The sequence below is a fragment of the Microtus oregoni genome, unplaced genomic scaffold (assembly GCF_018167655.1).
Source record: "Microtus oregoni isolate MIOR12 unplaced genomic scaffold, Mior012 000019F_ref0000042, whole genome shotgun sequence".
In the NCBI taxonomy this organism is placed as follows: Eukaryota; Metazoa; Chordata; class Mammalia; order Rodentia; family Cricetidae; genus Microtus; species Microtus oregoni.
In genome coordinates this window covers 38,286,973-38,311,465 of record NW_024543078.1, presented here as the reverse complement: position 1 = coordinate 38,311,465, position 24,493 = coordinate 38,286,973, and the positions used below count along the sequence as shown (strand labels likewise).

General features: G+C 49.7%; 1 protein-coding gene across 2 annotated transcripts in view; it reads right to left on the bottom strand.

Moving 5' to 3' along the window:
* Positions 1-24,493, bottom strand: part of LOC121459866 (UV-stimulated scaffold protein A) — a 36,845-nt gene that overhangs the window by 3,693 nt on the left and 8,659 nt on the right. For both annotated transcript variants that reach the window (XM_041669941.1, XM_041669943.1), the window contains 8 exons: positions 23,825-24,220; positions 22,757-22,869; positions 22,404-22,532; positions 11,433-11,538; positions 3,484-3,655; positions 2,903-3,025; positions 1,761-1,944; positions 1,178-1,289 (listed from right to left, as the gene is read on the bottom strand). In XM_041669941.1, the coding sequence (XP_041525875.1) occupies positions 1,178-1,289; positions 1,761-1,944; positions 2,903-3,025; positions 3,484-3,655; positions 11,433-11,538; positions 22,404-22,532; positions 22,757-22,869; positions 23,825-24,220 (1,335 nt within the window). The remainder of the gene's footprint in view (positions 1-1,177; positions 1,290-1,760; positions 1,945-2,902; positions 3,026-3,483; positions 3,656-11,432; positions 11,539-22,403; positions 22,533-22,756; positions 22,870-23,824; positions 24,221-24,493) is intronic.

Here is a 24,493-nt window from a genome sequence, read left to right as displayed (position 1 = left end):
GCTTGGCCTCTCCAGGCTGATTTTTTTTGAAGTGAAGGAACTCAGGACTGCACGATTCAGATACAGGGACGATTAATCCAAGATTAAGGAAAACTGTCTAAACAGTTTATCTCCCAGTAATAAGAAGGCGTCACAGTTTAGGAACCTGGTGAATGGAGCAATTGTTTAAACACAACGAAAAAATGCCGGCATCCAGTGGAGATGGAATGAGCACCTCAGGAAAATGAAGGAGCAATTTAAAAGCCTTTGAAGAAAATCAATAGACGCTGGGCTGTGCGGCCTTCCTGGGCGCTCAAGGGCCCCGGAGCACCTCGTGCATTGTCACTGAGGTTAGCACCAGGGAAAAGAAAATTGCCCCGTGTGCGAGGGAGGCGGGATCAATACTGCAGTTAGTAAAGAGATGCTATTTCACATCTGACTGGCCAGCACCGGGCTTGGCCCGTGGCCTGATACCTGTTTGTTAACAAGCCACCGAGGGCTGGAAAACTAGATACTCTTCAGGGTTGACACAAAAATAGGCACTTAATTTGCTCCTGAATGTGAGCCACCAGGGAAGGTTTCTCCCACAGATGAACAGGTCAGGCCCTCCCCACTGCTACACAACCCAGACATGTTTCTAGGCACAGGATGAAACAGGAATTTGTGTCTCAGGACCACAGGGCAAGAAGCCATGAAGGGCCTGTAAACATATCCCCATACAGAAGGGTCTTCCATGGCTGACCACAGCCTCTAAGTACGTTTAAACACTGTCTGACTTTGACCACCCATGTAGATAGTGAGGTGAGTTGGAGCTGAGCAGGGCAAGTCAGAGCCAGCAGAGAGACCACATAGACTCTAGGTGACCATCTCAGGGGAGAGAGACTGCTGCAATTCCTTCATCTGCTCAGGAAGCAGGAACAAGAACCAGAGCCTGGGGGCTGTAGCTTAGTGGTGGAGTGCTTGTCTAGCACATCCAGGACTCTGGGTTCAGTCCCACTGTGCAGATGTTGGTAAGGTGGTGGATGGAGTCAAGAGTATCCACATTCCTGTTGTGAGCCTTGAAGACAAATATCTCACGCCATGTGTACCCAGCCTTGTCCATGGAGCCCCTCACCTGCTTCTCAGCTCCAAATGGCAACTTGGCGAGCAAAGTTGGCTGTGTCTGCAGCCCGTCTCATGTTCCCGCATGCATTCCTACCTGGATGTGCCTGCTGCTGCTGAAACCGCTGCCTTTGTTCACGGGCTCTGTCCTCTGGGTTGAGGGGCTGCCCCTTGTCATCTCTGGGGATGATCTTCCCATGGAATGGGCACTATATAACAAGCACAAAGCAGTTGATGGCCAGGAGGTAGCACAAATAGCTTTAGGGGACAGTGGCTCGGCCGAACCCTGTAATCGTGAGGGGGAGCTCTGGGGAGCGGCAGCAGCAGGAGTTTGAGAACTCTGGTCTGTCTCTCCATTCTACCTTCTCCAAGCTCAGGATAGCCTGCACAGGGTTCTAGACGCAGAGCAGCAGTCTGACTGTTCTAGTAGTCTCTCAGAAGTCAGTATCAGGGCCCAGGGCAGAGAACCCCAGGCAGGATTCTCTGATGGCCAGTGGCCAAGCAAGCAATGATGACACTGCTTATAAGGCCTCTTATACAGGGCTCCTCAGGGCTCACAAGGATCCCTGGTCTAAAATGGAGGCAGAGAGGACAAGCACTTCCCCAGGCCACTAGTGGTGGCCCGGCCTCTCCATGGGTAGCTATAGCTTCATGCCGATAGCCTTGCCCACCAGTCTTACCTTTAGCCGATCCTGGCGCTCACAGAGCCTGCCGTTAGGCTTCAGGGCCCGGCACTGGTGTTGCACAGGCTCAAACTTCCCTGCAAAGGTAATGTGTCGGCTATGCAGCATCTCAGAAACATGGGCACTGTCCACCTCCTCCTCTACCTCGCTGGGTTTCCAGAAGCGGTGTTGAGAGTCAGATCTGCAAGGTGCACCAAAACCCCTCAAAGTGGCTACTCTGAACCCAGAAGAGGGCGTCTGGCCCAATCCCAATGCACCCCAACTGTATTGGGGAGAGCACTAGGCCCTGGTGGCCTTGAGGCCTTTGTGGACTAGAGAACATGATCACTCCAACTGGGTTCAAATACTGTTGTTTATGAACCAGCCAAAGATGGTGGGTATAACCACTAGCCTGAGCTTAGATTCTCCTTGCAAAGCAGGGCAGCAGCTCCAGGGCCCTCAGGCCATGGCTTTGAGGGTAACATGAATCCATGACAAAAGTCTCTTTGCCACTGAGTGGGCTCTGACACTGACATGGCACCAGAGGAAGAAGCTTGTATAAATTCATGCCCAGTCTTGATGCAGTGCTAAGGGACCCAAAGATGGAGCTTTTACTCTCTTGCTATCATCAAATCTTCATTTCCCTGCCCATGCCCCCAGCAGTGCTAGGGACTGAACCTAAGGTCTCATGCATGCTAGGCAAGCACTCTACCACTGAACTACAGCCCCAGTCCATCACCAAACCTTGTTAAAGCCACTTTTCTTTGGATGCCAGAGAATGGGGTTGGCTTTGTCACTCGGCCCCCTACCTAACACATGGCAGGGTTCTATGGGCTCTGCACATGGATGCCAGCTGCCCCAAGAACTAGCACCTCTGTTGATTGTTCAGAGATGGTGGGGCAAATGGCGGGCAGAAGAGTAACGTGCTCATTAGCTTTCTGCAGCTTGAGGAAGAGCTGCGATGGCCAGAGAGGGTCTCAGGACTGAGCTTTCCCCTCTAGTCCCTCACACTGAGTAATGGATGAACTTCATGGGTACCTTGTGAAGAAGCAATAGCAAGGCTCAAGTACCAGTGCCCTAAGAGCCAGAGAACAGATATACAAGACCATGCCATGCTCTGAGACCTGGGAACCAGATATAGATAGATGTGTTAGACTCACTTAAGGATCTTTCCAGCCGTTAGCTTCTCCTGGCCCCAGTAACACAGGTCCACTCCGAAGGGTACAATGGGTGCTCGGGCCCGCTCTGCCTGCTTCTGGGCTTCCTCTGGCCCCAGAGGTACCCTGGAAACAGATCAGCACATGTGGGCTACCCATTCCTTGTGTGGCCACTTGCCTTTCCCTCCCACACCCCAATGTAGCCCAGAGGCCTGGGGTAAGCATGAATAAACTGTGTGGTGCCTGAGCTTTCAGAGTGGCTGCTGAGGTCCAGCAAACAACCTGGCCCTACTGAGCACTGGCTCTGGTCTGTGATGTGAACCTACCTGGGGGTGGGGGAGGGTCACCTGACATCTTCAAGAATGGGGCCTGGCTGCAGGACCTCTAGAGGCTGCCGCAGGCCCAGCTAAGCAGCAGGCCCCAGTCAACAGGGGCTACTTGTCTAGGGTTACATGCACCAGACTACCTCTCAAAGCAGGCTGGTGGGGAGTTTCTTGGGCAGCCTGTGCGGGCTAGTCAGCGCTCCAAACGGGTGGTGGCAGTATTAGGCAGTGGGCCCAGCAACATGGGACATCTAGAATTACCCGGGAGAGGAGGATGAGGTGGATGGCAAGCATTCCTGGAGCCGCAACAGCTGGGCAGCTGCAGAGGTGGGGTCTGATGCCTCCTCTTCCTTTCTCATCCTTGTCCTCTCCTGTAAGCTGCACACAGCTGTGCCCTTCTCTAGAGTCTTCAGTGGGGCCCCCGGCTCCAGCCCTGGAATGACACGTGTCCACTTTCGACATCACTCTCCAATCCGGGGCAAACTGGGGAAGCACCATGTGGCCAGGCCTCAGATGCACAGACACACGACACATTCACTCCTCAACAGCACAAAACATGCCTGTCACCTCAGCTTCTTAGATAGAGACCACACTCTTGTGCAGGGGACACAGGCCAATGACCCAGACAGCCCTAGCCTACAAGGACTGTCACAAGAAGCCTCCTCAGAGTTGTTCACAGCACGGACTGACAACATTGTCACCTTTGCCCACAGTTTCACACACTAAGAGGATGGACTTTGTACTGGCTGGTTTTGTGCGTCAACTTGACACAAGCTAGAGTAATCAGAGAGGAAGGAGCCTCAGTTGGGGAAATGCCTCCATGAGACCCAGCTGTAGGCATTTTCTCAATTAGTGATCAATGTGGGAGGTTGCAGCCTATGGTGGGTAGTGCCATCCCTGGGCCAGTGGTCCTTGGTTCTTTAAGAAAGCAGGCCAGGCAAGCCATGGTGAACAAGTCAATAAGCAGGACTCCTCCATGGCCTCTGCATCAGCTCCTGCCTCCAGGATCCTGTCCTGCTTGAGCTCCTGTCCTGACTTCCTTCAGTGACGAGCAGCAATGTGGAAATGTGGAAGTGCAAGTCAAATAAACTGGCCCGCAACTTGTGTTTCGTTGCAGCAACAGAAACCCTAACTAAGACATACGAAACCTGCCATGCTATAAAGAGACTAACTATAGTGTGAACACACAGTTCCCTTCCCCCAATACCGGACCCCCCCTTCACTGAGCAAGGAAGAGAGGAAACTAGCCTCTGTATGAGGGTGACTCTACAATTTATGCTGAGACTTAGTGGTACATCTTCTCCCCTGTACTGTCCTCAGAAGAAACACCCAAGGTTGTTCCCATCTTCTGCCCTAAACGTGAAAAGCCACAGGGATAGCTATAGTCGGGCCTGGGTTCTGTGACTGCAGCACCTTTTCTGTGCTGCGGGGCAGATGTCCCTGACTACAGGATGTCACCCTGGGATACCTGCCTACTACTAAGCTAGAGGAGGTCATGATGCTGACACCCGACACCAGGATTCCTACAGGATGTGGCAGCCGGTCCCCATCACAGCTCAGCATCTACTCTCACATCTCCAGTGGCAGGGTCCTGCCACTTTACTCCCCTTCCTGCCCACTCTCGGGTCTGGCTCTCAGGAGGTTGCACGTGGGGTGAACTCTGACCCTTGCTGGTCCCAGAGCACAGACTGAAGTGGGGCTCCAGAGGCACTACCCACTTGTTACCCCCCACTCCTCACATTCACTGCGGGAGCAACCTCAGCTGGATACCAGCCCTGCTACCAGTGAGATCTGCACTGGCAAAAAAAAAAAAAAAAAACAAAAAACAAAACAAAACTCAGGCTTCTAAGCACTCTGCCCCCAAAGAGAGCGAACAGGTGATGCGCCATGTTTTAGACGAGGCTGAGATGTGGAGGACTGTAGCCAGCAAAGCACCATGCAGCAGTCAGAAAAGAAAGGTGTTGAAAACATCTTTCATCAAAGATGAGGAGCAGGGGGCTGGGGAGCTGGCTCAGCGCTGAGCACTGGCTGTTCTTTCAGAGGACCCAGCTTCAATCTCCAGCACCTCATGACAGCTTACAACTGCCTGATTCCAGTGCCAGGGCCCTGATACCTTCTTATGGCCTCCTCAGGCACTAGGTACACACATGGAACACAAACATACAGGCTGGCAAAAACCCATACACATAAAATACAATTTTTTATAAAGGATGAGGAGCAGGAAATGCAGCAGAAAAATAACTACTTGTGTGCCTGAAGGGCAGAAGGACATTGGTGGTGTGCATGAGGAAATTTGCACAGCTCGGAGGTGGGAAGGGCAGATATACAGGTTTCTGGAATTCCAGAGGAAATAATAATTGGAGCATGGGAAATAGTTGAAGAAATGAGCAAGTTTTTTTGAAATTAAGGGATGTGCTGCCTGCCAGAGGAAGCAAAGGGGCAACTATGGCTGAAAGAGGAAGTTAGAGAACATTAAAGACAACAAAGAAAAAGGTGAGCTGAAAATTCCATTGGAAGCAGCACTTTCAGCTGCAGCAGCAGGTTTAAGGCCTTGCAAGGTCACCTTGAAGGGTGCAGGGAAGAGCTGGGGTTACAGTGTTGTGGCAGAGCACGTACCTAGTATGTACGAAGCTCTGGGTCCCATATTCAGTACCACAAAAGACAAAAAAGTAAAAAAGTACGTAGGAGAAAGAGCGAGCTTACAGTTGATTAGCCTGAGCTGTCAAGCCCCCCACAGGTGCAGGAAGGGGGTCTTGTGGACCCAAAGCCTTACAAGGCCACCACTTGCAGATTCTTTAAGAACACCCTTAGGCCGGGCAGTGGTGGCGCACGCTTTTAATCCCAGCACTCAGGAGGCAGAGGCAGGCGGATCTCTGTGAGTTCAAGGCCAGCCTGGTCTACAAGCACTAGTTCCAGGACAGGAACCAAAAGCTACGGAGAAACCCTGTCTTGAAAATCAAAAAAAAAAAAAAAAAAAAAAAAAAAAGAACACCCTTAGCATAAGTGGTCCACCAAGAAAAGAAATTTAAATCACAGGTGCAAGACAAGATAATGATGAGCAAATGCCTTTTGACATCAGAACACTAACTCAGTGGGTACCAGGGTTCCAGGAGGTAGGATAAGACAGTCCTTGATCACCTGACTTATGCAGAGGAGAGGAGAGAAACCATAAAAAAATTAGTGAGTGAGGGGCTAAGGGCTGGCTGGTGGTAGAAAGCATGCCTAACATGTGTACAGCCCTGGGTTCTCTCCCCAGATCCATAAATGGAAGCAATGAGTGATAAAAATACGTGAATCGTAAAATTAGAGATAGCTATCAGAAGGGTACAGAGATACATTTTTTAAGAAGAGAAAAGACAAACAGTAACCACAGCAGCAAAGCCAGAAAGGTGCTCAGTTCTGAGCACACTGAGGAGCGCCTGTCACGTGAACTAATACAGCTGTGAGCACACAGCCTGGCATATCAAACGTGTGCAGCAAATACATAGCTACCGCAAGGTCAAAAGGAAAAGCTAATAAACAATCAAAAGACAGCTGAGAAAACGGGTTAATATCAGGAAAGTAGATTTGAAGTTTAAAAAACAGAATAAAAGAAAAAATACTCAAAGGTCTGATAAATGGAGCTGTACCTAATAGCCAAAGTACAAGCTGGGCCTCACTTGTCATCCAGAACTTGGGGCACTGAAGTAGGAGAATCTCAAAGCCAAGGCCAATCTGGATCTAAATCAGGAAAAAATTCATTAAGAAATGCTAAGTCTGTTCATTAATTTCTAGATCCAAGGTGAACGAGTGTTTTGGGGTATACGATACAGGTATGTGATTGCAGGGCCTGGGAAGGAGGATTTCAGCTGAAGGCAGCTTGAACTCAATGCAAGACACTGTTTCCAAAACCAGACCAAATGAAGTCTAAGCACACAAAGAGACATCCATTAAGGCAGACCAACACACTATACCTGAGGTCCTTGGGAAGTCAAAGTCTACAGCTCTGAGGGGGTCACAGCACTAAGCCACCAGAGTTCTGGACTCATCATGGGCTCGCCGTAGCAGAGGTCAGCCTGACATGGCACAGAAACAACCAGCTGCTCCTCAGGGCTTCCTGGGGCCCTGGAGGCAACAGCCAAATCAGCCTCACTACCTGTTTTAATGACAGAGTTTATTGGTCCTAGCTATGGCCATCTGGAATGGAACTAAACAGGGACCTGACGCAGTCCAGAAAGCCAAAATATTTCCTCGGTGGCCCTTCATAGAAACATCTGTTGTCTCTGCTCTGGTATAATAGCTATCCAAGAGATAGGAGCCCTTACCTATCTATCTCCTAACTCATGGGTAGGGAACAGAGAACTTGGGCAGGGTCACTCTGAGCAGATAGCGGAGTCATAGTCAGCTACCTCCAGGCTCTGAAGCTCTGCGGTCCTAAGATTTGGGCACACTGTGTGTCAGAAGACACCAGGCAGCCCCTTCTCTGCTCCGTCCTTAAAAACAGCGTCCAAGGTTTGGGTAGCAAACACTTCCATGCGACCTTCAGCATTTCCCATCACAATGTTCCCGGCCATATGGAAGGCAGCAGTTAGCCCAGCCCCGCATACATACATACATACACAGCAGGGAGGCAAGGCTGGTAAGTGAACAATGTGGCATTTAGATAGATACAATCGCAGCTGAAAGATCAATATGAGAATTCCTAAGAGTTACAAGAATGAAATATATTTTTCATTGATTTGTTGTTTTAAACCATTAAGAAGATGGGTAAGCGTGTTAGAGCAGGGTAAACACTCAGGGCACAGAACACACCACTGTTTTCACGCCATTGAGGAAAATCAATCTCACTGACATATTTCCAAAGTTAAAACCCCAAAAGCAGAGCACACTCCTCAGGCCAGAGGGCGTGCAACCCTAAAGGAATGAGACATCATCCTGCTGACCACCGTGGCCCTGCGGCCTTGCAGGGCCTGACTCCAGTCCCTTGGCCAAAATTTACTCCCACAGTTGCTTTTAGAAAGAATCATAAAAATGTCCAAAGCTCCTTTTTTTGTTTAAATTGGCCAAGTGGCACCTATTTGCCTGGAGCACTAAAGCAGACAGTGCGGGAGAGATGGATCGATAGGAGGAAATGGAGAGGCTGGGGCTCCACACAAAGTTAGGCTGCCGCGCTGACATTATTGATTTTACCTAGTTCAGCTGGCCTTGTAATTAAAATGTAAATTTGAGAAAGAGATTATGTCCTGACAGAAATGGTAGGATTAAGGGGAAGATAAAAGCCCCTCAGTGAAAATTCTGAGAAAGAAATGAGAAAGAAAAAAGAGCCTGATTTCCTCAGCCGTGTGGATTTAGACTGAATCTAACACTTCAGATTCGCCCGTGTTTAATTGGAAAAACAGTGATGGACTATAAACTAGTATTATGAACTGAGCTCATTGCGCACTGTCTGTCTGTCTGGACACTCCAGCCTAGGCTGCTGGCTTAGTTCCCAGGACTCCCGGGGGAGTCTCCATTTGGTGCAGTGATGGAGGCTTCCCATTTTCCATCCCTGCCACAAGTCCTGCCCACGAGGCTAGTGTCCTTCTTACCCCAGCACCTCCTGTGAATGCTCCAACATTCTAGGTGTGTCATGTATCCCTGGCCTCAAGTGCCCACCGACCCTTCCTTGGTTCCTGTGGCCCTCAGCCCCATGGTGGCACCGATGGCCAGACTGTGGCTGCTGTAGGTCTACCTGTACACCTTGCCAGCCCACCCAGCCTCTACCATGTTTTCCACTTGATGTCATTTTGAAAACACAAAACAACACCTGGTTCAGACCACATGGGTCACTACTGCCTTTCAGGTTTAAACCAGATGCCTAGAGCATGTCCAAGAAGGGACGAACTACAGACAATGATGCAGCCACTAGGTCTCTACCTTTCTGTTAGGCTGGGATAAAGTCCCTCACCGGCTTTTTAGGCCCTTCCATGGCCAGGAGTACATGGAGGGCTCTGAAGAAAAGACACGGGCTAATGGGCACTAGGTGCAGGGGCTATGGGCAGTGTAGTTATTGCTGCTGTGTAACAAATAACTAAACACCCAGTAGTGGAGCCAACAGCATTCTACTGAAAATCATGAGTATTCCACACTAGAACACAACTCTGGGGCCTGGGCCAGGCTGGGGTGACCATGAGTAGATGTGGGTTGTAAACCTGAGCCACTTAGGATTCCCTGTGCAGTCAGTACTCACGTAGCCTCACAGCAGGTGGCCTGTGGCTGTGTCCAAGCAAGTAATGTTGGGAGATGCTTCAAAGTATTTCTCAATTCAGCCTCCTTTGCTGGGCTCAAATGGCCAGCAGTCACAAGCCATCCAGGTGCAGGCAGACACAGGATAGTCTCCAATAGGAGGACTACAGGCTTTGCTCTAGCCCTGTCAGTGTCCACTGGTGGCTGAAAAGGGCTTCACTGTGTGTATCTAGCTCCCAGAGGGGACACAGAGTCAGCATCTGTCTCTCACTGGCACCATCACTGGCCATTCCCAATCTCCGAGGATGGCAAGAATCTGTTTGTTCTCAGTGTTGGTGTGTCACTGCTGGCCCTACATGTGACCTGGAGCCACTCAAAGTCCGTGTAAAGTCAGGCTTACCACATCTACGGGAAGGATACAAACGTCAGAATAAAATGCAGAGAACAAAAGTAAAAAAAATGCTGTTGTGACCAAGAGCCCTGGATCAGTGCTGGCTCCCAGGCTCCCCTGAAGAACCCAAGAGTCTACCAGCTTAAGAAGAAAAGTGTGGCTTCCAAAGAGGGCAGAAGGACCATGGTCCATAGTTAGGTGCTACTCATACTGCCTGGACTGTGAAGAGTGTCCCTGCCTCACCTGATCTCACAGCCCACTGTTCTAGACTCTGGTGGCCTCAGATGTAGCCACAGCCATACCAGCACCTTGCTAGACCAGGGCCTCATCCAGCTGAGGGTAAAAGAAATAGGGGGCAAAGACCACCCTGGGCACAGGAGGGTGGCCATGTCATCCCATGGTATGCCTGAAGCACTTTTGGGTACCCCAGGTGTTAGGTGTGGCACTTAGCTGTGACCACTTTGGGTGAGAGTTTGACCACGTGGTATCTCTACTAGGTGAAAACGTAAGTTGGGAGATGGTAAAATCCATTTCGGGTAGAGATGGGTGCTTGGAGAAGCGTGTGGGTGGAGGAGGCTCATGGGTCATGGGCTTGCAGGCTGAAGAATCCCATGAGAGCATTGCAAGGCTGAGGCCTGGAGAAAGGGTATACACAGCTCAGCAAGGCGCAAGAGAGGCAAGCAGGTATAAGAGGGGCAGTTCAACTAGGCAAGGAGCTTTTCATGGGGCGTTACAACACTGGGACTCCTTCCTGCAGAGTGGGCCAGGCCAGAAGATGCTTAGCTAAGGGGTCACCAGTACCCCCTTAGTGTGGGAGGTTCCTCCTGACAGTCACACACTCATTGATCCCTAAGCGCCAGCCTGCCCAGCAGATGGCTCTGGGCAGAGGGCTGGGAAAGTGGAGAGGGGTGAGTCTGCCCAGGTTAATTTGGCATGATGCCCCAATGGGTCATGTCTAAATTCTCTTGCTAAATTCAAATTCTACCCCACAGAAGCCTGGGTACTTGTTTGTCTTTGCTTCCTTTTGACATAAGCGATGCCTTAACCGAGGGTGTGACCTGGGTCCTGGATCCCCTTTAAATTTCTCTCTGGAGGGCACAAGCCTAGGACACAGAGTGTGGCTTTTAGAGTTCTTGGAAAAGAGAAAAATCTTAAATGGGGCATTCCTGTCTGTCACAGTGGTGCTGTGTGCAACAAGCTGATTCCTGCTATGGGGTTCAGACAGTACTGGGTCAGAGGCCTCATCTGTGACTTCAAAGACACAAAGGGATGTTTTGCATGGTGTCTGCCTCCCTTCCACCCTGGTACAGGCCCTATGTAAGCAAAGGCATCCCCATAGACTGCACCCTGTCCCACAATCAGAGCATCAGATGGCCCGGAAGACCTTGTGTGGTGGAAGCCTGCCATATCCTGGCCCCTGGGAGGCTCGAGGCACAAAAGAAAAACTCCCCAAGTTAAATAAAGCAACAATTACTGATACAACAGCTGTACAAGGGAAGCTGAAGGCTAAGCTCCCTATGTTATTGTCACAACCTAGAGGCATTGTCCAGATGGGGGACTTGTCTCCCCCGTACCCCTGATGCCCAGTCTTGCCCCTCATTTGCCCACAGCTCACCATATTCAGCCCGGAGGTGGTCAGGGATTCGAGGTTCATAACCTTCTTTCTCTGGGACTTCCACAAAGTCCTGGTCCTCATCCTCGCTGTCCTCCAGGGCTTCTGTCTGTGGATACATCCCAAGCACAAATGAGGTCATCAGCTCTAGACAACAGCAGTTGGCCATGGACTGTGTGCAGGTGCTGCTTCCCATAGGGTCATCTCTCTAGTTTAGGACTTCACCATCAGATGTGAATGGTCTTTAATTACAATGTCTCTAAGGCTGTTCTTATTCTTAAATTACAGTGCCTTTTCTTAGCTCCTACCTGGAGCCATTCCTTAATCACCACCAACTCTCTTGTGCCTGTTGCAGTTTGCACCGCCGAGCACTTGGACAGCTGCCCCATCCCCAGTAAGCAGGCAGCAGAGCCTCAGTTAATGCTGTGCCAGCCCACCTACAGCTCTGCCATGCCCAAGTAAGCCACCAGGGACACAGGTCATAGTACTAGCTCTGGCTCAGACTTCCTGCTCCTCCAATCTCACAGCAGAAACATCCTCTGATGACGTTCTTCCCGCCCTACCTCCCAGTGACCTCATGTTCTTCCAGAACCTTCCACACCCAGGATAGAAACCCAACCTTCCTCCATTGCCCACCTGTCACACTAGGGGGCCAGGCTCAGCTAACCAGGACAAGGAGGTCCATGCCCCTAGGTATGTAATACCCCTCAGATTGTGGTGGCCCCTTGAGCTGTGATGCCCCTGGAATGTGCCCCAAGTTTCAATGCCCTTGCAGCTTCCAAATCTCCAGAGCAATTTACTGGACATGGTGGTGCCCACCTTTAATCTCAGCGCTTGTTTGTGTATGAAATGAAGGGGAATGTACAAGGGCTGAAATAAAGAGAAGACTCAATTGCAGTAAGAATCCATAGAGCCCTAACTGACCATCAGGAGCTCTGCACTGAGTATCCATCAATGTCTGAGAGTGGACTGGGCTGTTGGGAGGCAGAGGCAGGGGGATCTCTGTGAGTTAGAGGCCAACCTGGTGTATGTAGAAAATTCCTGGACAATAGAGAGACCCTGTGTCAAAATACAAAACAAAACAAAAACCAAACCAATCAACCAAACAAACAAAAGCTCCAGGGCAGAGTTGAGGCAAGGAGGACCCTTGTCAAGTGAATGCCAACTAGTGGGACCCTTATAGGGTTTTAAGAAAAACTTTGAAAAACTTTTTAGAAACCATTTCCAACAGAAACTTTGAATTCACAGATGTTTCCCATGGTCCTGTCTATCTCCTGAAGGGAGAAAGGACATCTAAAGAGTAGCTTCTACTCTTAGGTCAGGAGCCACATGCACTGGAAGCCAAGTTGTGCAAATGACAGCTACCACAGAGGCATCTACAGCAGCACCTGCCTAAGGCCTAGCTCAGCACGCTGCCCGCCCAGGTAGAGCCAAGCTCCACCTTGGGGCTGCTGGAGCCATCAGCAGCCACATCTGGCCGTGCCTGTTGGCCCCATGCCCCAGTCTGGGCGACTGCTGCCCGAGAGAGCATAATCAGATGCAAATGCACTTTGTTTTGGTGCAGCCCACAGTCGTGCATCTGGGAAGCACGGGAGACATTAATCATCGGAAACTGTAATTTTTGTTATCAGTCTAACACTGATCAAAAGGGAAGCCTGTCTCCACCGCTGACCTGTGAAACGTCCCAATTATACTCTTTGGAAATGACAGGGGCACTTAACTCCCGCGCTGAGCAAATGACGACGATCAATCACGTTTGAATAACAATGAGCCACGGACCTGAAAATTATTTTTGTATAGAATCTACCCAGGAATTTATGAAAGGTGGAAAGCAGCCCAAGGTTTTAGGGCATTACAGGCTCAGCTAGTGCAGTGCGTATCAAACACTAAACAGAATTTATGTGTTTTAATTTTCTAAAAGGTAGATGTGGGCTGGGTGCTACAATGCATAACATATAGTGCCAGGTTTTAAATATGGGGGTCATTTTCATAAAATATTATGCTTATTGCTCACACCCTTGAATTTTGCTGGGGACTTTTTATCAAAATTGCATTCCCTAAAAATATTCAACTGCTTAGGTAACTATTAGAATTTTATCTTCTTCCTCCCCAACTAAATCGTTTATTTTTAAGATTAAATTTGAAGCACTGGCTTCTTTCTTGTTCTTAAATTAGTACTGATAAGGCCTCTGGCTGTCTGCTCTTCCACTGTATGCGTTTGCCTTGAAAAGACCCAGGCTTTCTCTGGGGCCACAGAGAGATGCCAGTCATTTCTATACTTGACTCTGCAACTATTCGAAGATGGGGTCCTCACGCTGCAACAACTGGAATCTAGAGATGCCACCACTAATACGTAAGTGAGACTAACATGAAGTCTGAATCCACATTTGGTAAATACCAATAATGCAAATCCTTGGTGCCAAAGTTACCAAGGACAGCAGACAGATGGGCCATACCTGAGGGACGGGAAATTACTCTGATGTGGAAAACCTCAGAGCCCTAGCTGTTGGGACACTCCTGTGACCTGCTCAGGAGTCTGGCCAGGAACATAATGGCCACAAGGGACAGTACCCTGGAAAGGTAACACAGCCCAGAGGGGAGAAGGCCTTCATGGGATAGTCTGGAACCTCAGGTGACCAGCCTCCACTCACTATTTTAGAATCTCAAGAGGTCATGACCACTGTGGTAGTAACCTGCCTCTAAGGTCACATGGGAGGTCAGACAGAAGGCAGCATCCAGAGAGGTCTGGAGAAAACAGCTGAACACCAAGGGTCCTGGGAAAGAGCTCACATCTGGTTAAAAAAAAAAAAAAAAAAAAAGGCGTCAGGACTGGTAATATCTTCAAAATGAGGCCAGACTTTTAAAATGCTCTCAAGAACAACTTACTCTTATCCCAAGTGAGGGCCAAGTTTTCTACTTTGGGGAAACAATATAACACAAACTGCATGAAGCCAGGGGAAAGACCAATCCTTAATGAGATCTGCACATGGGAGCCACACATCAGCACAGGTGATTTTCTGACAGGTGAAACCCTTGGGTGCCTTTGAGGATAGGGTGGTGGTCAGAAACCCTTCCAGCCAATCAGATGACTTCTCCCAAGCTGCACCCCCTGGTGGGAACTACAGATCCCTACAGAGGGCCAATTCAGCCACCCACAGGATAGACACAAGCTTTTACCCACTACTGTTGCCATGGTGGGGGCACTGCTGGTTTTATACAAATTGATTCTCACCCACGGTTAAAAGGATTTAGAAAAATGAGTCGTCATGATCATAATTAAACAAGCAATAAAATGGCTAAAATATACAACGCAATCAGTTTACAGAAGTAGGGTGGTGAGTGCTAATTATTTGCGAAGGAATGGGAAGAGCATCTCAACATCCAGAAAGCCATGGCCGCCAAGCCCACAGCCTAGAGATACAGCTGAGACCATTAAATAAATTTTGTACGATCTAATTAACTTGGTGCGCAATCTCAATTACTTTTCACCCAAGAAATCACTTTTGTTCAGTTTTATGTGTGTCTATTTCCCTTTTAAAAAAAAATGATGTAAGGCCTCGTCAGACAAGTGAGTTCCAAACTGCATTTGTCTTTCAGCGGCTTGATGGCTATGCATTTAAAAACCCATTCTATCTTATAAACTAAAAATTAAACGTGCTCAGCTGTGATGGCCGTCATTGCATCTGCTATTTATATGCTAATGCCCTCCCTGGAAGGCCGTGCAAATTGCCCGGCCAGGCCAATATCTCATGTGCATCTCGGCTGCCAGGGACGCACCTTCAGAGGACAGAGGGTGTAGTGGTGCTCACCACATGATAACACAGAACAGGCACCTGGTGGTCACTGAGTCAAACCTGCCCAGATGCAGGCAGGGCACTCGAACACATGGTCAAGTCCAAACATTACGCTGGAACAAAACTTCATTTTCTGGAATGACCGTTTCTATAGAGGCCACGTACACAAGGGATCTCACAATAGCACTGCAGGACACACAGGGATGGGCATTTCTCCTCCTCCTCCTCCTCTCCCCTGATCTGAAACAGTGTGGAACAGTCCATAGAAACCTGCCCTTGAGAATCCAGTATGCTCAACAGCTCCAGTGCCAGGGAGCTTCCTGGAACTGGGGCTCAAGAGCTGAGTCTAGCCTGCTACAAAACATGAGGCAAAGAGCTTTTAGTGTGCCTAGAATGTGCCTGGAAGTCCATTTCTAGAGCAAGGCTAAGACTAGAAATCTCTGCTGGATCCAAACAAGCAGCTAGTCAATCAAATTGAGGCCTGGGAGCCTAGGTGGGCACAGGCCAGGTGCTCTGGGTTTACAGTGCTCCTAATGAGTATTCTCAAACAAGCTTCTCTGGGAACCCACATACACATGCTCCCAATGACAAGGTTGTGTGAGTGGTGCAGAGGCAGGGAGAGTTATCATGAATGAGGTTATGCGAACTCCACACATTAACATCCAATGAAGTGTGAAATCACTAATCATTCTTCCCAGGAGTGTGCAGAGAAAGCCAACCACACAGGGGAGGAGTGTGTCCTCATAGCTAACACTTGCCAGGATTGGAACAGGGCCCTCCCCGTGCCTTGGCTGCCATCTCAGGTGAAAGCAGGTGGCCAGCCTCTGAGAACTTGAGGCCATGCTATGCTGTGTGGCCTGTCCCAAAGGTGTGGATGCCATAGTCATCAGACAGCCTTTCCACTCTGCATCTGGGACTTTAGGAAGGGCCAAGATCAAACAAGTTCCTCCAGACTGCTTTCTCATCTGTGAAACGGAGGAAATACTCCTGGAGCTAAAGAAACAACATATGAGAAGGTACTGAGAGCTAGTTCATTCTGGAAAGACAAATGATTGGGCTGGACACTAGAGCCAAGACCAGATCCATGCAGTAGGGCGTGGGAGAGTATAGGCTGGTGAACAGGCTGTGGAACTGTTTTCTCCCACCCCTGTGAGCATAAGAACTTATGCTCAAAGCCCTCCCCACTCCCTGCTGCTGGGTGCGTGCCTGGCCTTCAGGGTGATGGAGGGAGCACAGCATCGGGAAGGCTGTTTACGGGCCCTGCTGCTGCACAAGGTCCCGCAAAGGCTGATTTAGTTTCCCTGCTTTCCCAGGGTGTGCCTGACGGTTCAACATTTCATTCCCTGGGTTTTCTGCCTCTGTCCTTTTCACCTACAAGAAGCAAATCCTGCACAGCCTAGGGAGCTTTCTTAACACTCAGCAGGAGAGGAGCTGGGCTTGAGTGTGCTCCCGACATAGCACCCATGGGCCTGGTAAGGAGGCTGGCTGATCTGAAAGGCAGGCTGCCCAGCACCCAACACAGAAAGCGAGCAAGGCTGCACAGCATGAACCAAACAGATTTGATTTCCATTGCTGTGAGAGGGCGAAGATGAGTCCGTGGTTCCATGAGGGTGGCTGCTGCCACACGGCCCATAAGACTGGTGTGCACAAAGACACATTTATAACCACAGGAACAGGTAGACCAACAGTCCAGGAAGGAAAGAGCAGCTGCTGATAAGTCAGACGTACTGATGTCTGCAATCACTGCTCTGACCACCAGCTGGTGGGAATTCGTATTTTGTTAATTACATAACACAAACTAACCATGATCAGAGCTCCATAATGAAAAGGCAGGCAATTTAAAAGTTTTCAAAGGATTTTTATCAGTTTAAATAATGAGGCCGCCATGGGTTATTACAGCTCTTCTGTAACAGAGCAGGTGGAAACTAACTCCACCAAATGGCCCTCCACATTGATCGGGTCAAGATTTATCCCCAGTCTGCCACCAAACTGAGCTCAAGAGAACACACTCTGTAAAGCAAATGCTTAGACATGTTTAAACTGGTTTAAGTATTTTTGAAGATAGACCATCTATGTCAAAAGGAAAGCAATACTGTGCAGAAACCAATGGCAACATTCAAATGGGAACTGAGACTGGACTCCAAGATGCCAGGGAGGAAAGGGGACTACCCCGCACAGCCTGCATCAACCCAACCTTCCAAAGACAGCCTGGACCTGTCCAAATCTGGGCTGCTGTTTATGACCAGTAGCACTGTATTTGTTTCAATCTCACACATTTGTTAGAAGTTCTTAAATGTTTAAATCATGCATTATTGAATTAGTGTTCCCTGCTCAGCCTGTTCTACATGAGGAGTTAACGATGCCAATCCCGTGCTAAATGGGGAAACACTAGGAAATGATTTAAACCCTCCGTAAATTTTATTTGGAAATTAGTGAACACCTCATCATGATTTCTAATTAAAACAGCTCTAATTAACATAGACATTCATTAGCCCTCTCTCCCTGCCCCTCCCCCACAAGACACTGTGGTGCAGCAGCCTTGCAAGGAGCTGCCCACCAGCTGCAGGAAGGGCGGGCGATGTGTAGATAGGCAGTCGCTGTATCTATTCTGGGAAGCAGTGCTCACCTGAGCCTGGGCGCTGCCACTCACAGTCCGGGAGCCGCCAATCACTTCATCTACAAGCAGCGCCTCACTCGCTCTCCAGCTGCGGCAAGCGAAATCTCCAAGGATTTCAGAGCAGTGCCTTTCGTTAAAATCAGTTTGCAGAGACAGGTCTAGGAAGTGTCCATTAACTGAGAGCAGAACACAGCACTACCTGCCTTCCCTCTGAAGGTAGGGCACCCTCAGTCCACAGGCTGCCACCTCACTGGGCCCAGGCAGCCCGACGAACCCACAGATGGTCTAGGTTAGTGTGCTGACCTGTGTGACCAGAGGAGTCAGAGGATCCCCCCAAAACGCCCTGAAGGGCCTGTCTTCACAACAGATCCTATAGGCACAGGTGAAAGTAGTCAGGCTTCAGCTGTGACGGTCACCATCTGCCTGCTGAGATGCACAAGGATACATGTACTAATCTGGGTAAGATCAGGCTAGGAGTCACTGGGTACAAGGGATAGTGGAAACAGTACAGGCCCTGAGCGTCACATCAACCCAAGACTGGCCACCATGTACCACAGGAAGACCGTCCTTGGAATGTTAAAGTGCTGGGTCTCAGACTCCTGGGGCCCATGTCCCCTTACACCAAAGGCAGATCTACAACAGGAAGCTAGGACAGCAGATGGTTTAGGACAGCTAGCGGGAGTCAGGGCAAGCCACTCAGTCTTTCTTGGTGTAGTACCAGGGATTGAGCCTAGAGCCTCAAACACGCTAGGCAGCATGCTACCACTGAGTTAAATCCCCAGGTCTTTTTCTATTTTGAAACAAGGGCTCACTAAGTTGCCTAGGCAGCCCTATAAATCACTCTGTAGCCCAAGCTGGTCTTAAAGTTATGATCCTCCTGCCTCAGCCTTTCAAGTAATTTGGATCACACTGTTTCACCACCAGGCCCAGCTTCCACTGAGTTGTGTTGAGTGCATGGCCATTATTATTCAGGTAACAGAGACATGGGTACAAGCCACATAGGAAAAATGGTGCTTCTTGCCTGGGCTCTGCGGATGGAAGTTGCAGCACCCACTGCTGGCCGAACTAAATATAGAGCTCTGACCCAGCAGGCTGCATGTCTTCACTACCCACAAAGGTATCAAGAGTGTCCTGTAGGATGAAGAAAGTATGGAATATATACATATTAGAGTACTACTCAGCAGTAAAAAACAAGGACTTCTTGAATTTTGCATGCAAATGGACGGAAATAGAAAACACTATCCTGAGTGAGGTAAGCCAGACCCAAAAAGAGGAACATGGGATGTACTCACTCATATTTGGTTTCTAGCCATAAATAAAGGACATTGAGCCTATAATTCGTGATCCTAGAGAAGCTAAATAAGAAGGTGAACCCAAAGAAAAACATATACTCATCATCCTGGATATTAACCTTCATTAGGTGATGAAAGGAGATAGAGACAGAGTCCCACATTGGAGCACCGGACAGAAACCCCAAGGTCCAAATCAGGAGCAGAAGGAGAGAGAGCACGAACAAGGAACTCAGGACCACGAGGGGTGCACCCACACACTGAGACAATGGGGATGTTCTTTCGGGAACTCACCAAGGCCAGCTGGACTGGGTCTGAGAAAGCCTGGGATAAAACCGGACTCGCTGAACATAGCGGACAATGAGGACTGCTGAGAAGTCAAGAACAATGGCACTGGGTTTTGATCCTACTGCACGTACTGGCTTTGTGGGAGCCTAGGCAGTTTGGATGTTCACCTTACTAGACCTGGAAGGAGGTGGGAGGTCCTTGGACTCTCCACAGGGCAGGGAACCCAGTCTGCTCTTCGGGCTGATGAGAGAGGGGGAGTTGACTGGGGGAGGGGAGGGATATGGGAGGCGGTGGCGGGGAAGAGACAGAAATCTTTAATAAATAAATAAATAAATAAATAAAATAATAATAATAAAAAGAGTGTCCTGTAGGCCAGAGGAAGACTGCCCAGGTCTCCTCCAGCAGTCGGTCACTCAGCACTCAGGAAATATGGAGCCAAGAGACATGGCTAAGACAACAGTGCCCAACAACACCCAGTTCTGTCAACCCGACAAAGCTTCAGGCCAAGAACAGCCACACTGCTAAGACCCTCAGGGCTTAGAGTCCTGCCAGCCCCAGCACTGCTGCTGGTCCCAGTAAGGTAGTGCAAGCTAGTAATACTTAGGCCCTTGAAAACCCCTTCTGTGCTACCCAAGAGCATTCAAAGTTCTATGGCCAGTCCCTGGAACATCAGCTACCCAAGGATGTCCCTGCACTGCCAAGGCCCATCAGCAAGGTGACTGTCCACATAGTGTAGTAATTAGTTTGACTGAGATCTTCAGGGAGGGACTGGGGTACACAGCAGAACAGTGAGGTGGCCTTCCACTTCGCAGTCTTGGCCAAGCCTGGAGCCTGAGACTTTGGACACTGAGTGTAGAGATGAACGCCTCCTGACTGCTACAGTGAGGGCTGGAGAAACGCTCTCTGCTGTAGACATACATTGCTCAAGATTCATAAATCTGACTTGATAAGTGACACAACCAAATGCAACTCTCACGAGATGGTAACCCACATACCAAAGCCGCCAGACAGACTCGGGGTGGCACAGTACTTCCATCATTGCCACGATCGCAACGGCTGGCCAGCTGAAGGAGAAGCAAGGTCGCCCTCTGCTGGCCCACATCACACATACCCTCAGCAAAGCTGGGACCAGCCGGCAGCTGCAGAATAGTCAGGAGCTCCCTCCTACCCCATCTGGTCCCAGCACTTCTTCTACTGCCCTTTCAGCTGCCACAAGGGGTCAAAAGGGTCTCTAAACGTTAGGCGAGCGTCCTCTTGGCTTTAGGCTGGAGCAGTGGATGGCTTCAAAATTGAGCTTTTCCTCAGTAAAGGCAGCGTTGTTTCCACCTCAAAGCTAGCTTCCAAAACAGAATTTACAAGTCAGACTGACCAGGTTAGCTAACCTCCTAATGCTGCGACCCTTCAATACACTTCCTCATGTTGTGCTGACCCCCAACCATAAAATTATTTTGTTATTACTTCATAGCTATAATTTTGCTGCTGTTATGAATCATAATGTAAACACCTGATATGCAAGATATCTGACCCTGTGAAAGGGTTGTGACCCACAGGTTGAGAACCACTGCTCTAAGGCTATGTTCAGAGACCAGACTAAGGGTCAAGGTTTCAAACAATTCCATGGGGATGGGGGCAGCTCTAACGTCTATTTTCTCTGTTTGGAAACCAGTTGGGAAGAGTCACTGAGATGTTCCAGCCGGGGAAGGGCACTTGCCAAGGACCTGGCTCTTGTCTGTGGACCTACATGCTACAAGGAGAGACCTGACTGCCACAGATAAACGTAAACCGTTTTCATTAGAAGCAGCCGAGAGAAAGATGGGTGATGACTGTCCGCTGGGAGCTGGGAGAACAAGTGACAGAGAGAGTTTGGACTGTGACAGTTTTCTGTCTTCCAACCAAAATCTCAGGACCCATCTACCCAAGTGCAGCAGCCACCTCCCCACTCTGTGGTGACTTGTGACAAACCCCAGGTCCATGAAGCCCTCAGGCCCAGGATCTCCATTCCCACTCCAAGGGCAGCACCTCTTCCAGGCACAGCAACACTGCCAGTGTGCCTGGCATGGATGGCCTTTGTGGCTCCTAAGCCACTACAGGACTGAATCCTTACCCACTACCAGGCACCCTGAACACACGCCCCACACCTCTCTCTGGCCCTTTCTGGGACTCCCATCTCTCTGGTCCCATCCAGAGAACCCATGTACCCTGTTCTATTTCTTTTTTTCTTTTTCTTTCTTTCTTTCTTTCTTTCTTTCTTTTTTTTTTTTTGATTTTTCAAGACAGGGTTTCTCCATAGATTTTGGGTTCCTGTCCTGGAATTAGCTCTTGTAGACCAGGCTGTCCTCGAACTCACAGAGATCCGCCTGCCTCTGCCTCCCGAGTGCTGGGATTAAAGGCGTGCGCCACCACCGCCCGGCTCCCCTGCTCTATTTCAACACCAGATCCTCACTCAGGGAGATACAGCACCTTGTCAGCCCCCCGAATCTCAAAAATACCCTGTTTTTGCCTACAAACAACCTAGCCTATCCAAGTTTGAGGCCACATGCAATCCAACAGACAGGTGGCCTTCAGGTCCCCATCCCAAAGGGCACAGTAGCCATGCTCACCTGACTGCACCAGAGCATTCTGAGGGTTTCATTCTGTCTGCCTGCCCAGAGACAGGATTCCCTATTAGATAGCAACTCCAGAGAAGCCCCCACTTAACAAACACTGAGCCAGGGCCTGGCCTAGTTCTTCGGGCTCTCAGGAGGAGCCCTTGAAGTATGGGTTTTCAGTACTTTGTAAGTATCCTTGGCTATAACACAGGGTGAACAGATCCTAACAACAGGAATGCAGCCACCATGAACTTACTCCACAGAGACTTATCTGGGACTCCCACCATAAGAACTCAGTAAGGAAAAGCCCAGAATCTTCTGAAGCTGGTGACGCCTGCCCGCTCAAATGGCTGAGTGCAGACTCCTGGGACCTCTCAGCCTCAGCTGCGTGAACTCACCCTACTCTTCGGCTCTCTCTCAGGCTTGATGCTCAGTTCCTCACACTTCTTCAGAGCAAGCTCCAATTTCATTTTCAGGTCTATGGCCTGCTTTAAGTGTTCGCTGTAGATCCCTGCACGGGTAAACCGCTGTAAAACAAAGCATGACACTCAAAGTTCCCAGCCCATCCCCAGAGAGCCTAGTCTGGCCAGGAGACCCATGGCCTAGCCCCTTCTTCTAGGAAGGGACAAAGTTCTAGGGAGAGAGGAAATGCTCATTCCCCACCCACGTGAGTGTTCCCGCCTTCCACATCCTTGCTTTGCCTGGTCTTGGAACCCAAGTTCACTGCTGAAGATCAGGTACTGAGCCTCACCTGGACCCAGGAGCACACAGTTGGCAGAAACTTGTTCTGGATGAGTTTGAGCGAATCTCTAGCAGCATGGAGGACAGCAAGGTTGTCTTCATTCTCTTGCACCTTCAGACCATCTAAAACAAGGCAAAGCAAGTCACAGACGGATGCTAAGGCCAGTCATGTAGCAGAAGCCATGAAACCCACTGGAAATGTGACTCCAAGCATGTCCCAGACACTGGTCAACTCTGAGAGAGAAACATACCATGTGGAAAAACTCTGGGACAGTATCAACCATTCTGGCTCTGCACTGAGGCTGCCCTTCACACAGTTCCACTGCTCCAGCCCTGGCTTCCCAGCCAGAGGGCTAAACTGCTCAGTCACCTTCTCTTTCCTCTTCTCTCAGGACTGCCTCCACCTCTGGGTCCCAGGGTCTCAGTGACCCCTGCCATTCTGCCTCTTCTTGACAGGGTCTTCATTTCCTTCACAACACCTGCTAGGCAGGCCTTCAGAAAGGACCTCACTAGCACTTGTATGCTTCCAAGGCAAGGAGCAGTACAGCAGCGATATCAACCTGGAGCTGTGGATCCTGAAGAGCACCAGTCCCTCCCAACAATATCCCACAAGGTGAACAGATGGCACCTGTGAGGACATCTGGTCCAACCAAGATCAAGAGATGGACAAGTAAGCCCTCTGTGCCCACATGGCTGGAATGCTAGGGCCAGGTACAACTCTGCCACATCCCTCATCATTGTAAACACAGCCAGAAATCATACTTTGATCACATTTTCATCCTAGGAAGGTGCCCCTGGTGGGCCTTCAGGTAGATGCCCATACATCTGCCATGGAGTCTGTATCCCTGCTCATAACCTTAGTATAGGACTATAATGACTGAGAATTCCATGGTGGCAGAAACTCAGAGAAGAGTTACACAGGAAAGACTAACCAGATGGAGGTCCCTCTATCCCTCATAGCCCAACCCAAGGAACTGCAGTTCTACCTTGAGACAACCCAGTGCCAGTGAGGGAGCTGCAAACCTTGCTAGGCCAGGGCAGTGCATGGAGGCACTGCACACCCCCAGCAGTCAGTTACCTGAGGGGAGTTCCACATCCAGTGTGTACTTGTGAGATCCTAGCCCATGGCTCCTCAGGAACTCCTCTGGGTCACTGTGCTCATCCTCATCCCTGGAGAGGTCTTGTGTGGCTGTTAGGGCCAGTGCCTTCAGACCAACAGCAGATCCTACATGGTATGCAGAGTCAACCAGGTCCTTGCTACAGCATGGCTGCTCTTCATTCTGAGATAAAGGGAGACCAGACTCACGAGAAGTTGCCTGGTCTGGGCTCAAGACACAAGGAACATGGCCCTCTGTTATGCCAGATGCCTCAGCAAAGAATTTATCCTCTGGGTATGGGCCAAAGTCCAAGGGCACGAGCAGTTTAAAGCAGTTCTCCACTTCTGTCAGGCTGTATCCAATTTCAGCAGACATTTCTGCAGACATGGAAACACTTGCTTACTCTGTCATCTCGAGCCAGAGAGCAAGAGATGTCTATAACTGCTCCCCAGGGCACCAAAGTGAAGATCACAGTGCCGCCAAGGAAAGCCAATGCGCTGGTGCAGAAATCAGAACACTTCCAACCACTTATTAAACTATTAGTGTAAACAGCTCAGTCTCTGGAGCACACCTCTGATCACGGTTGTGTGGCAGTTCACAGGAGCCTATGTGACCACTCCCACAGGCCAGCCTTCCACTCAGAATGGTGG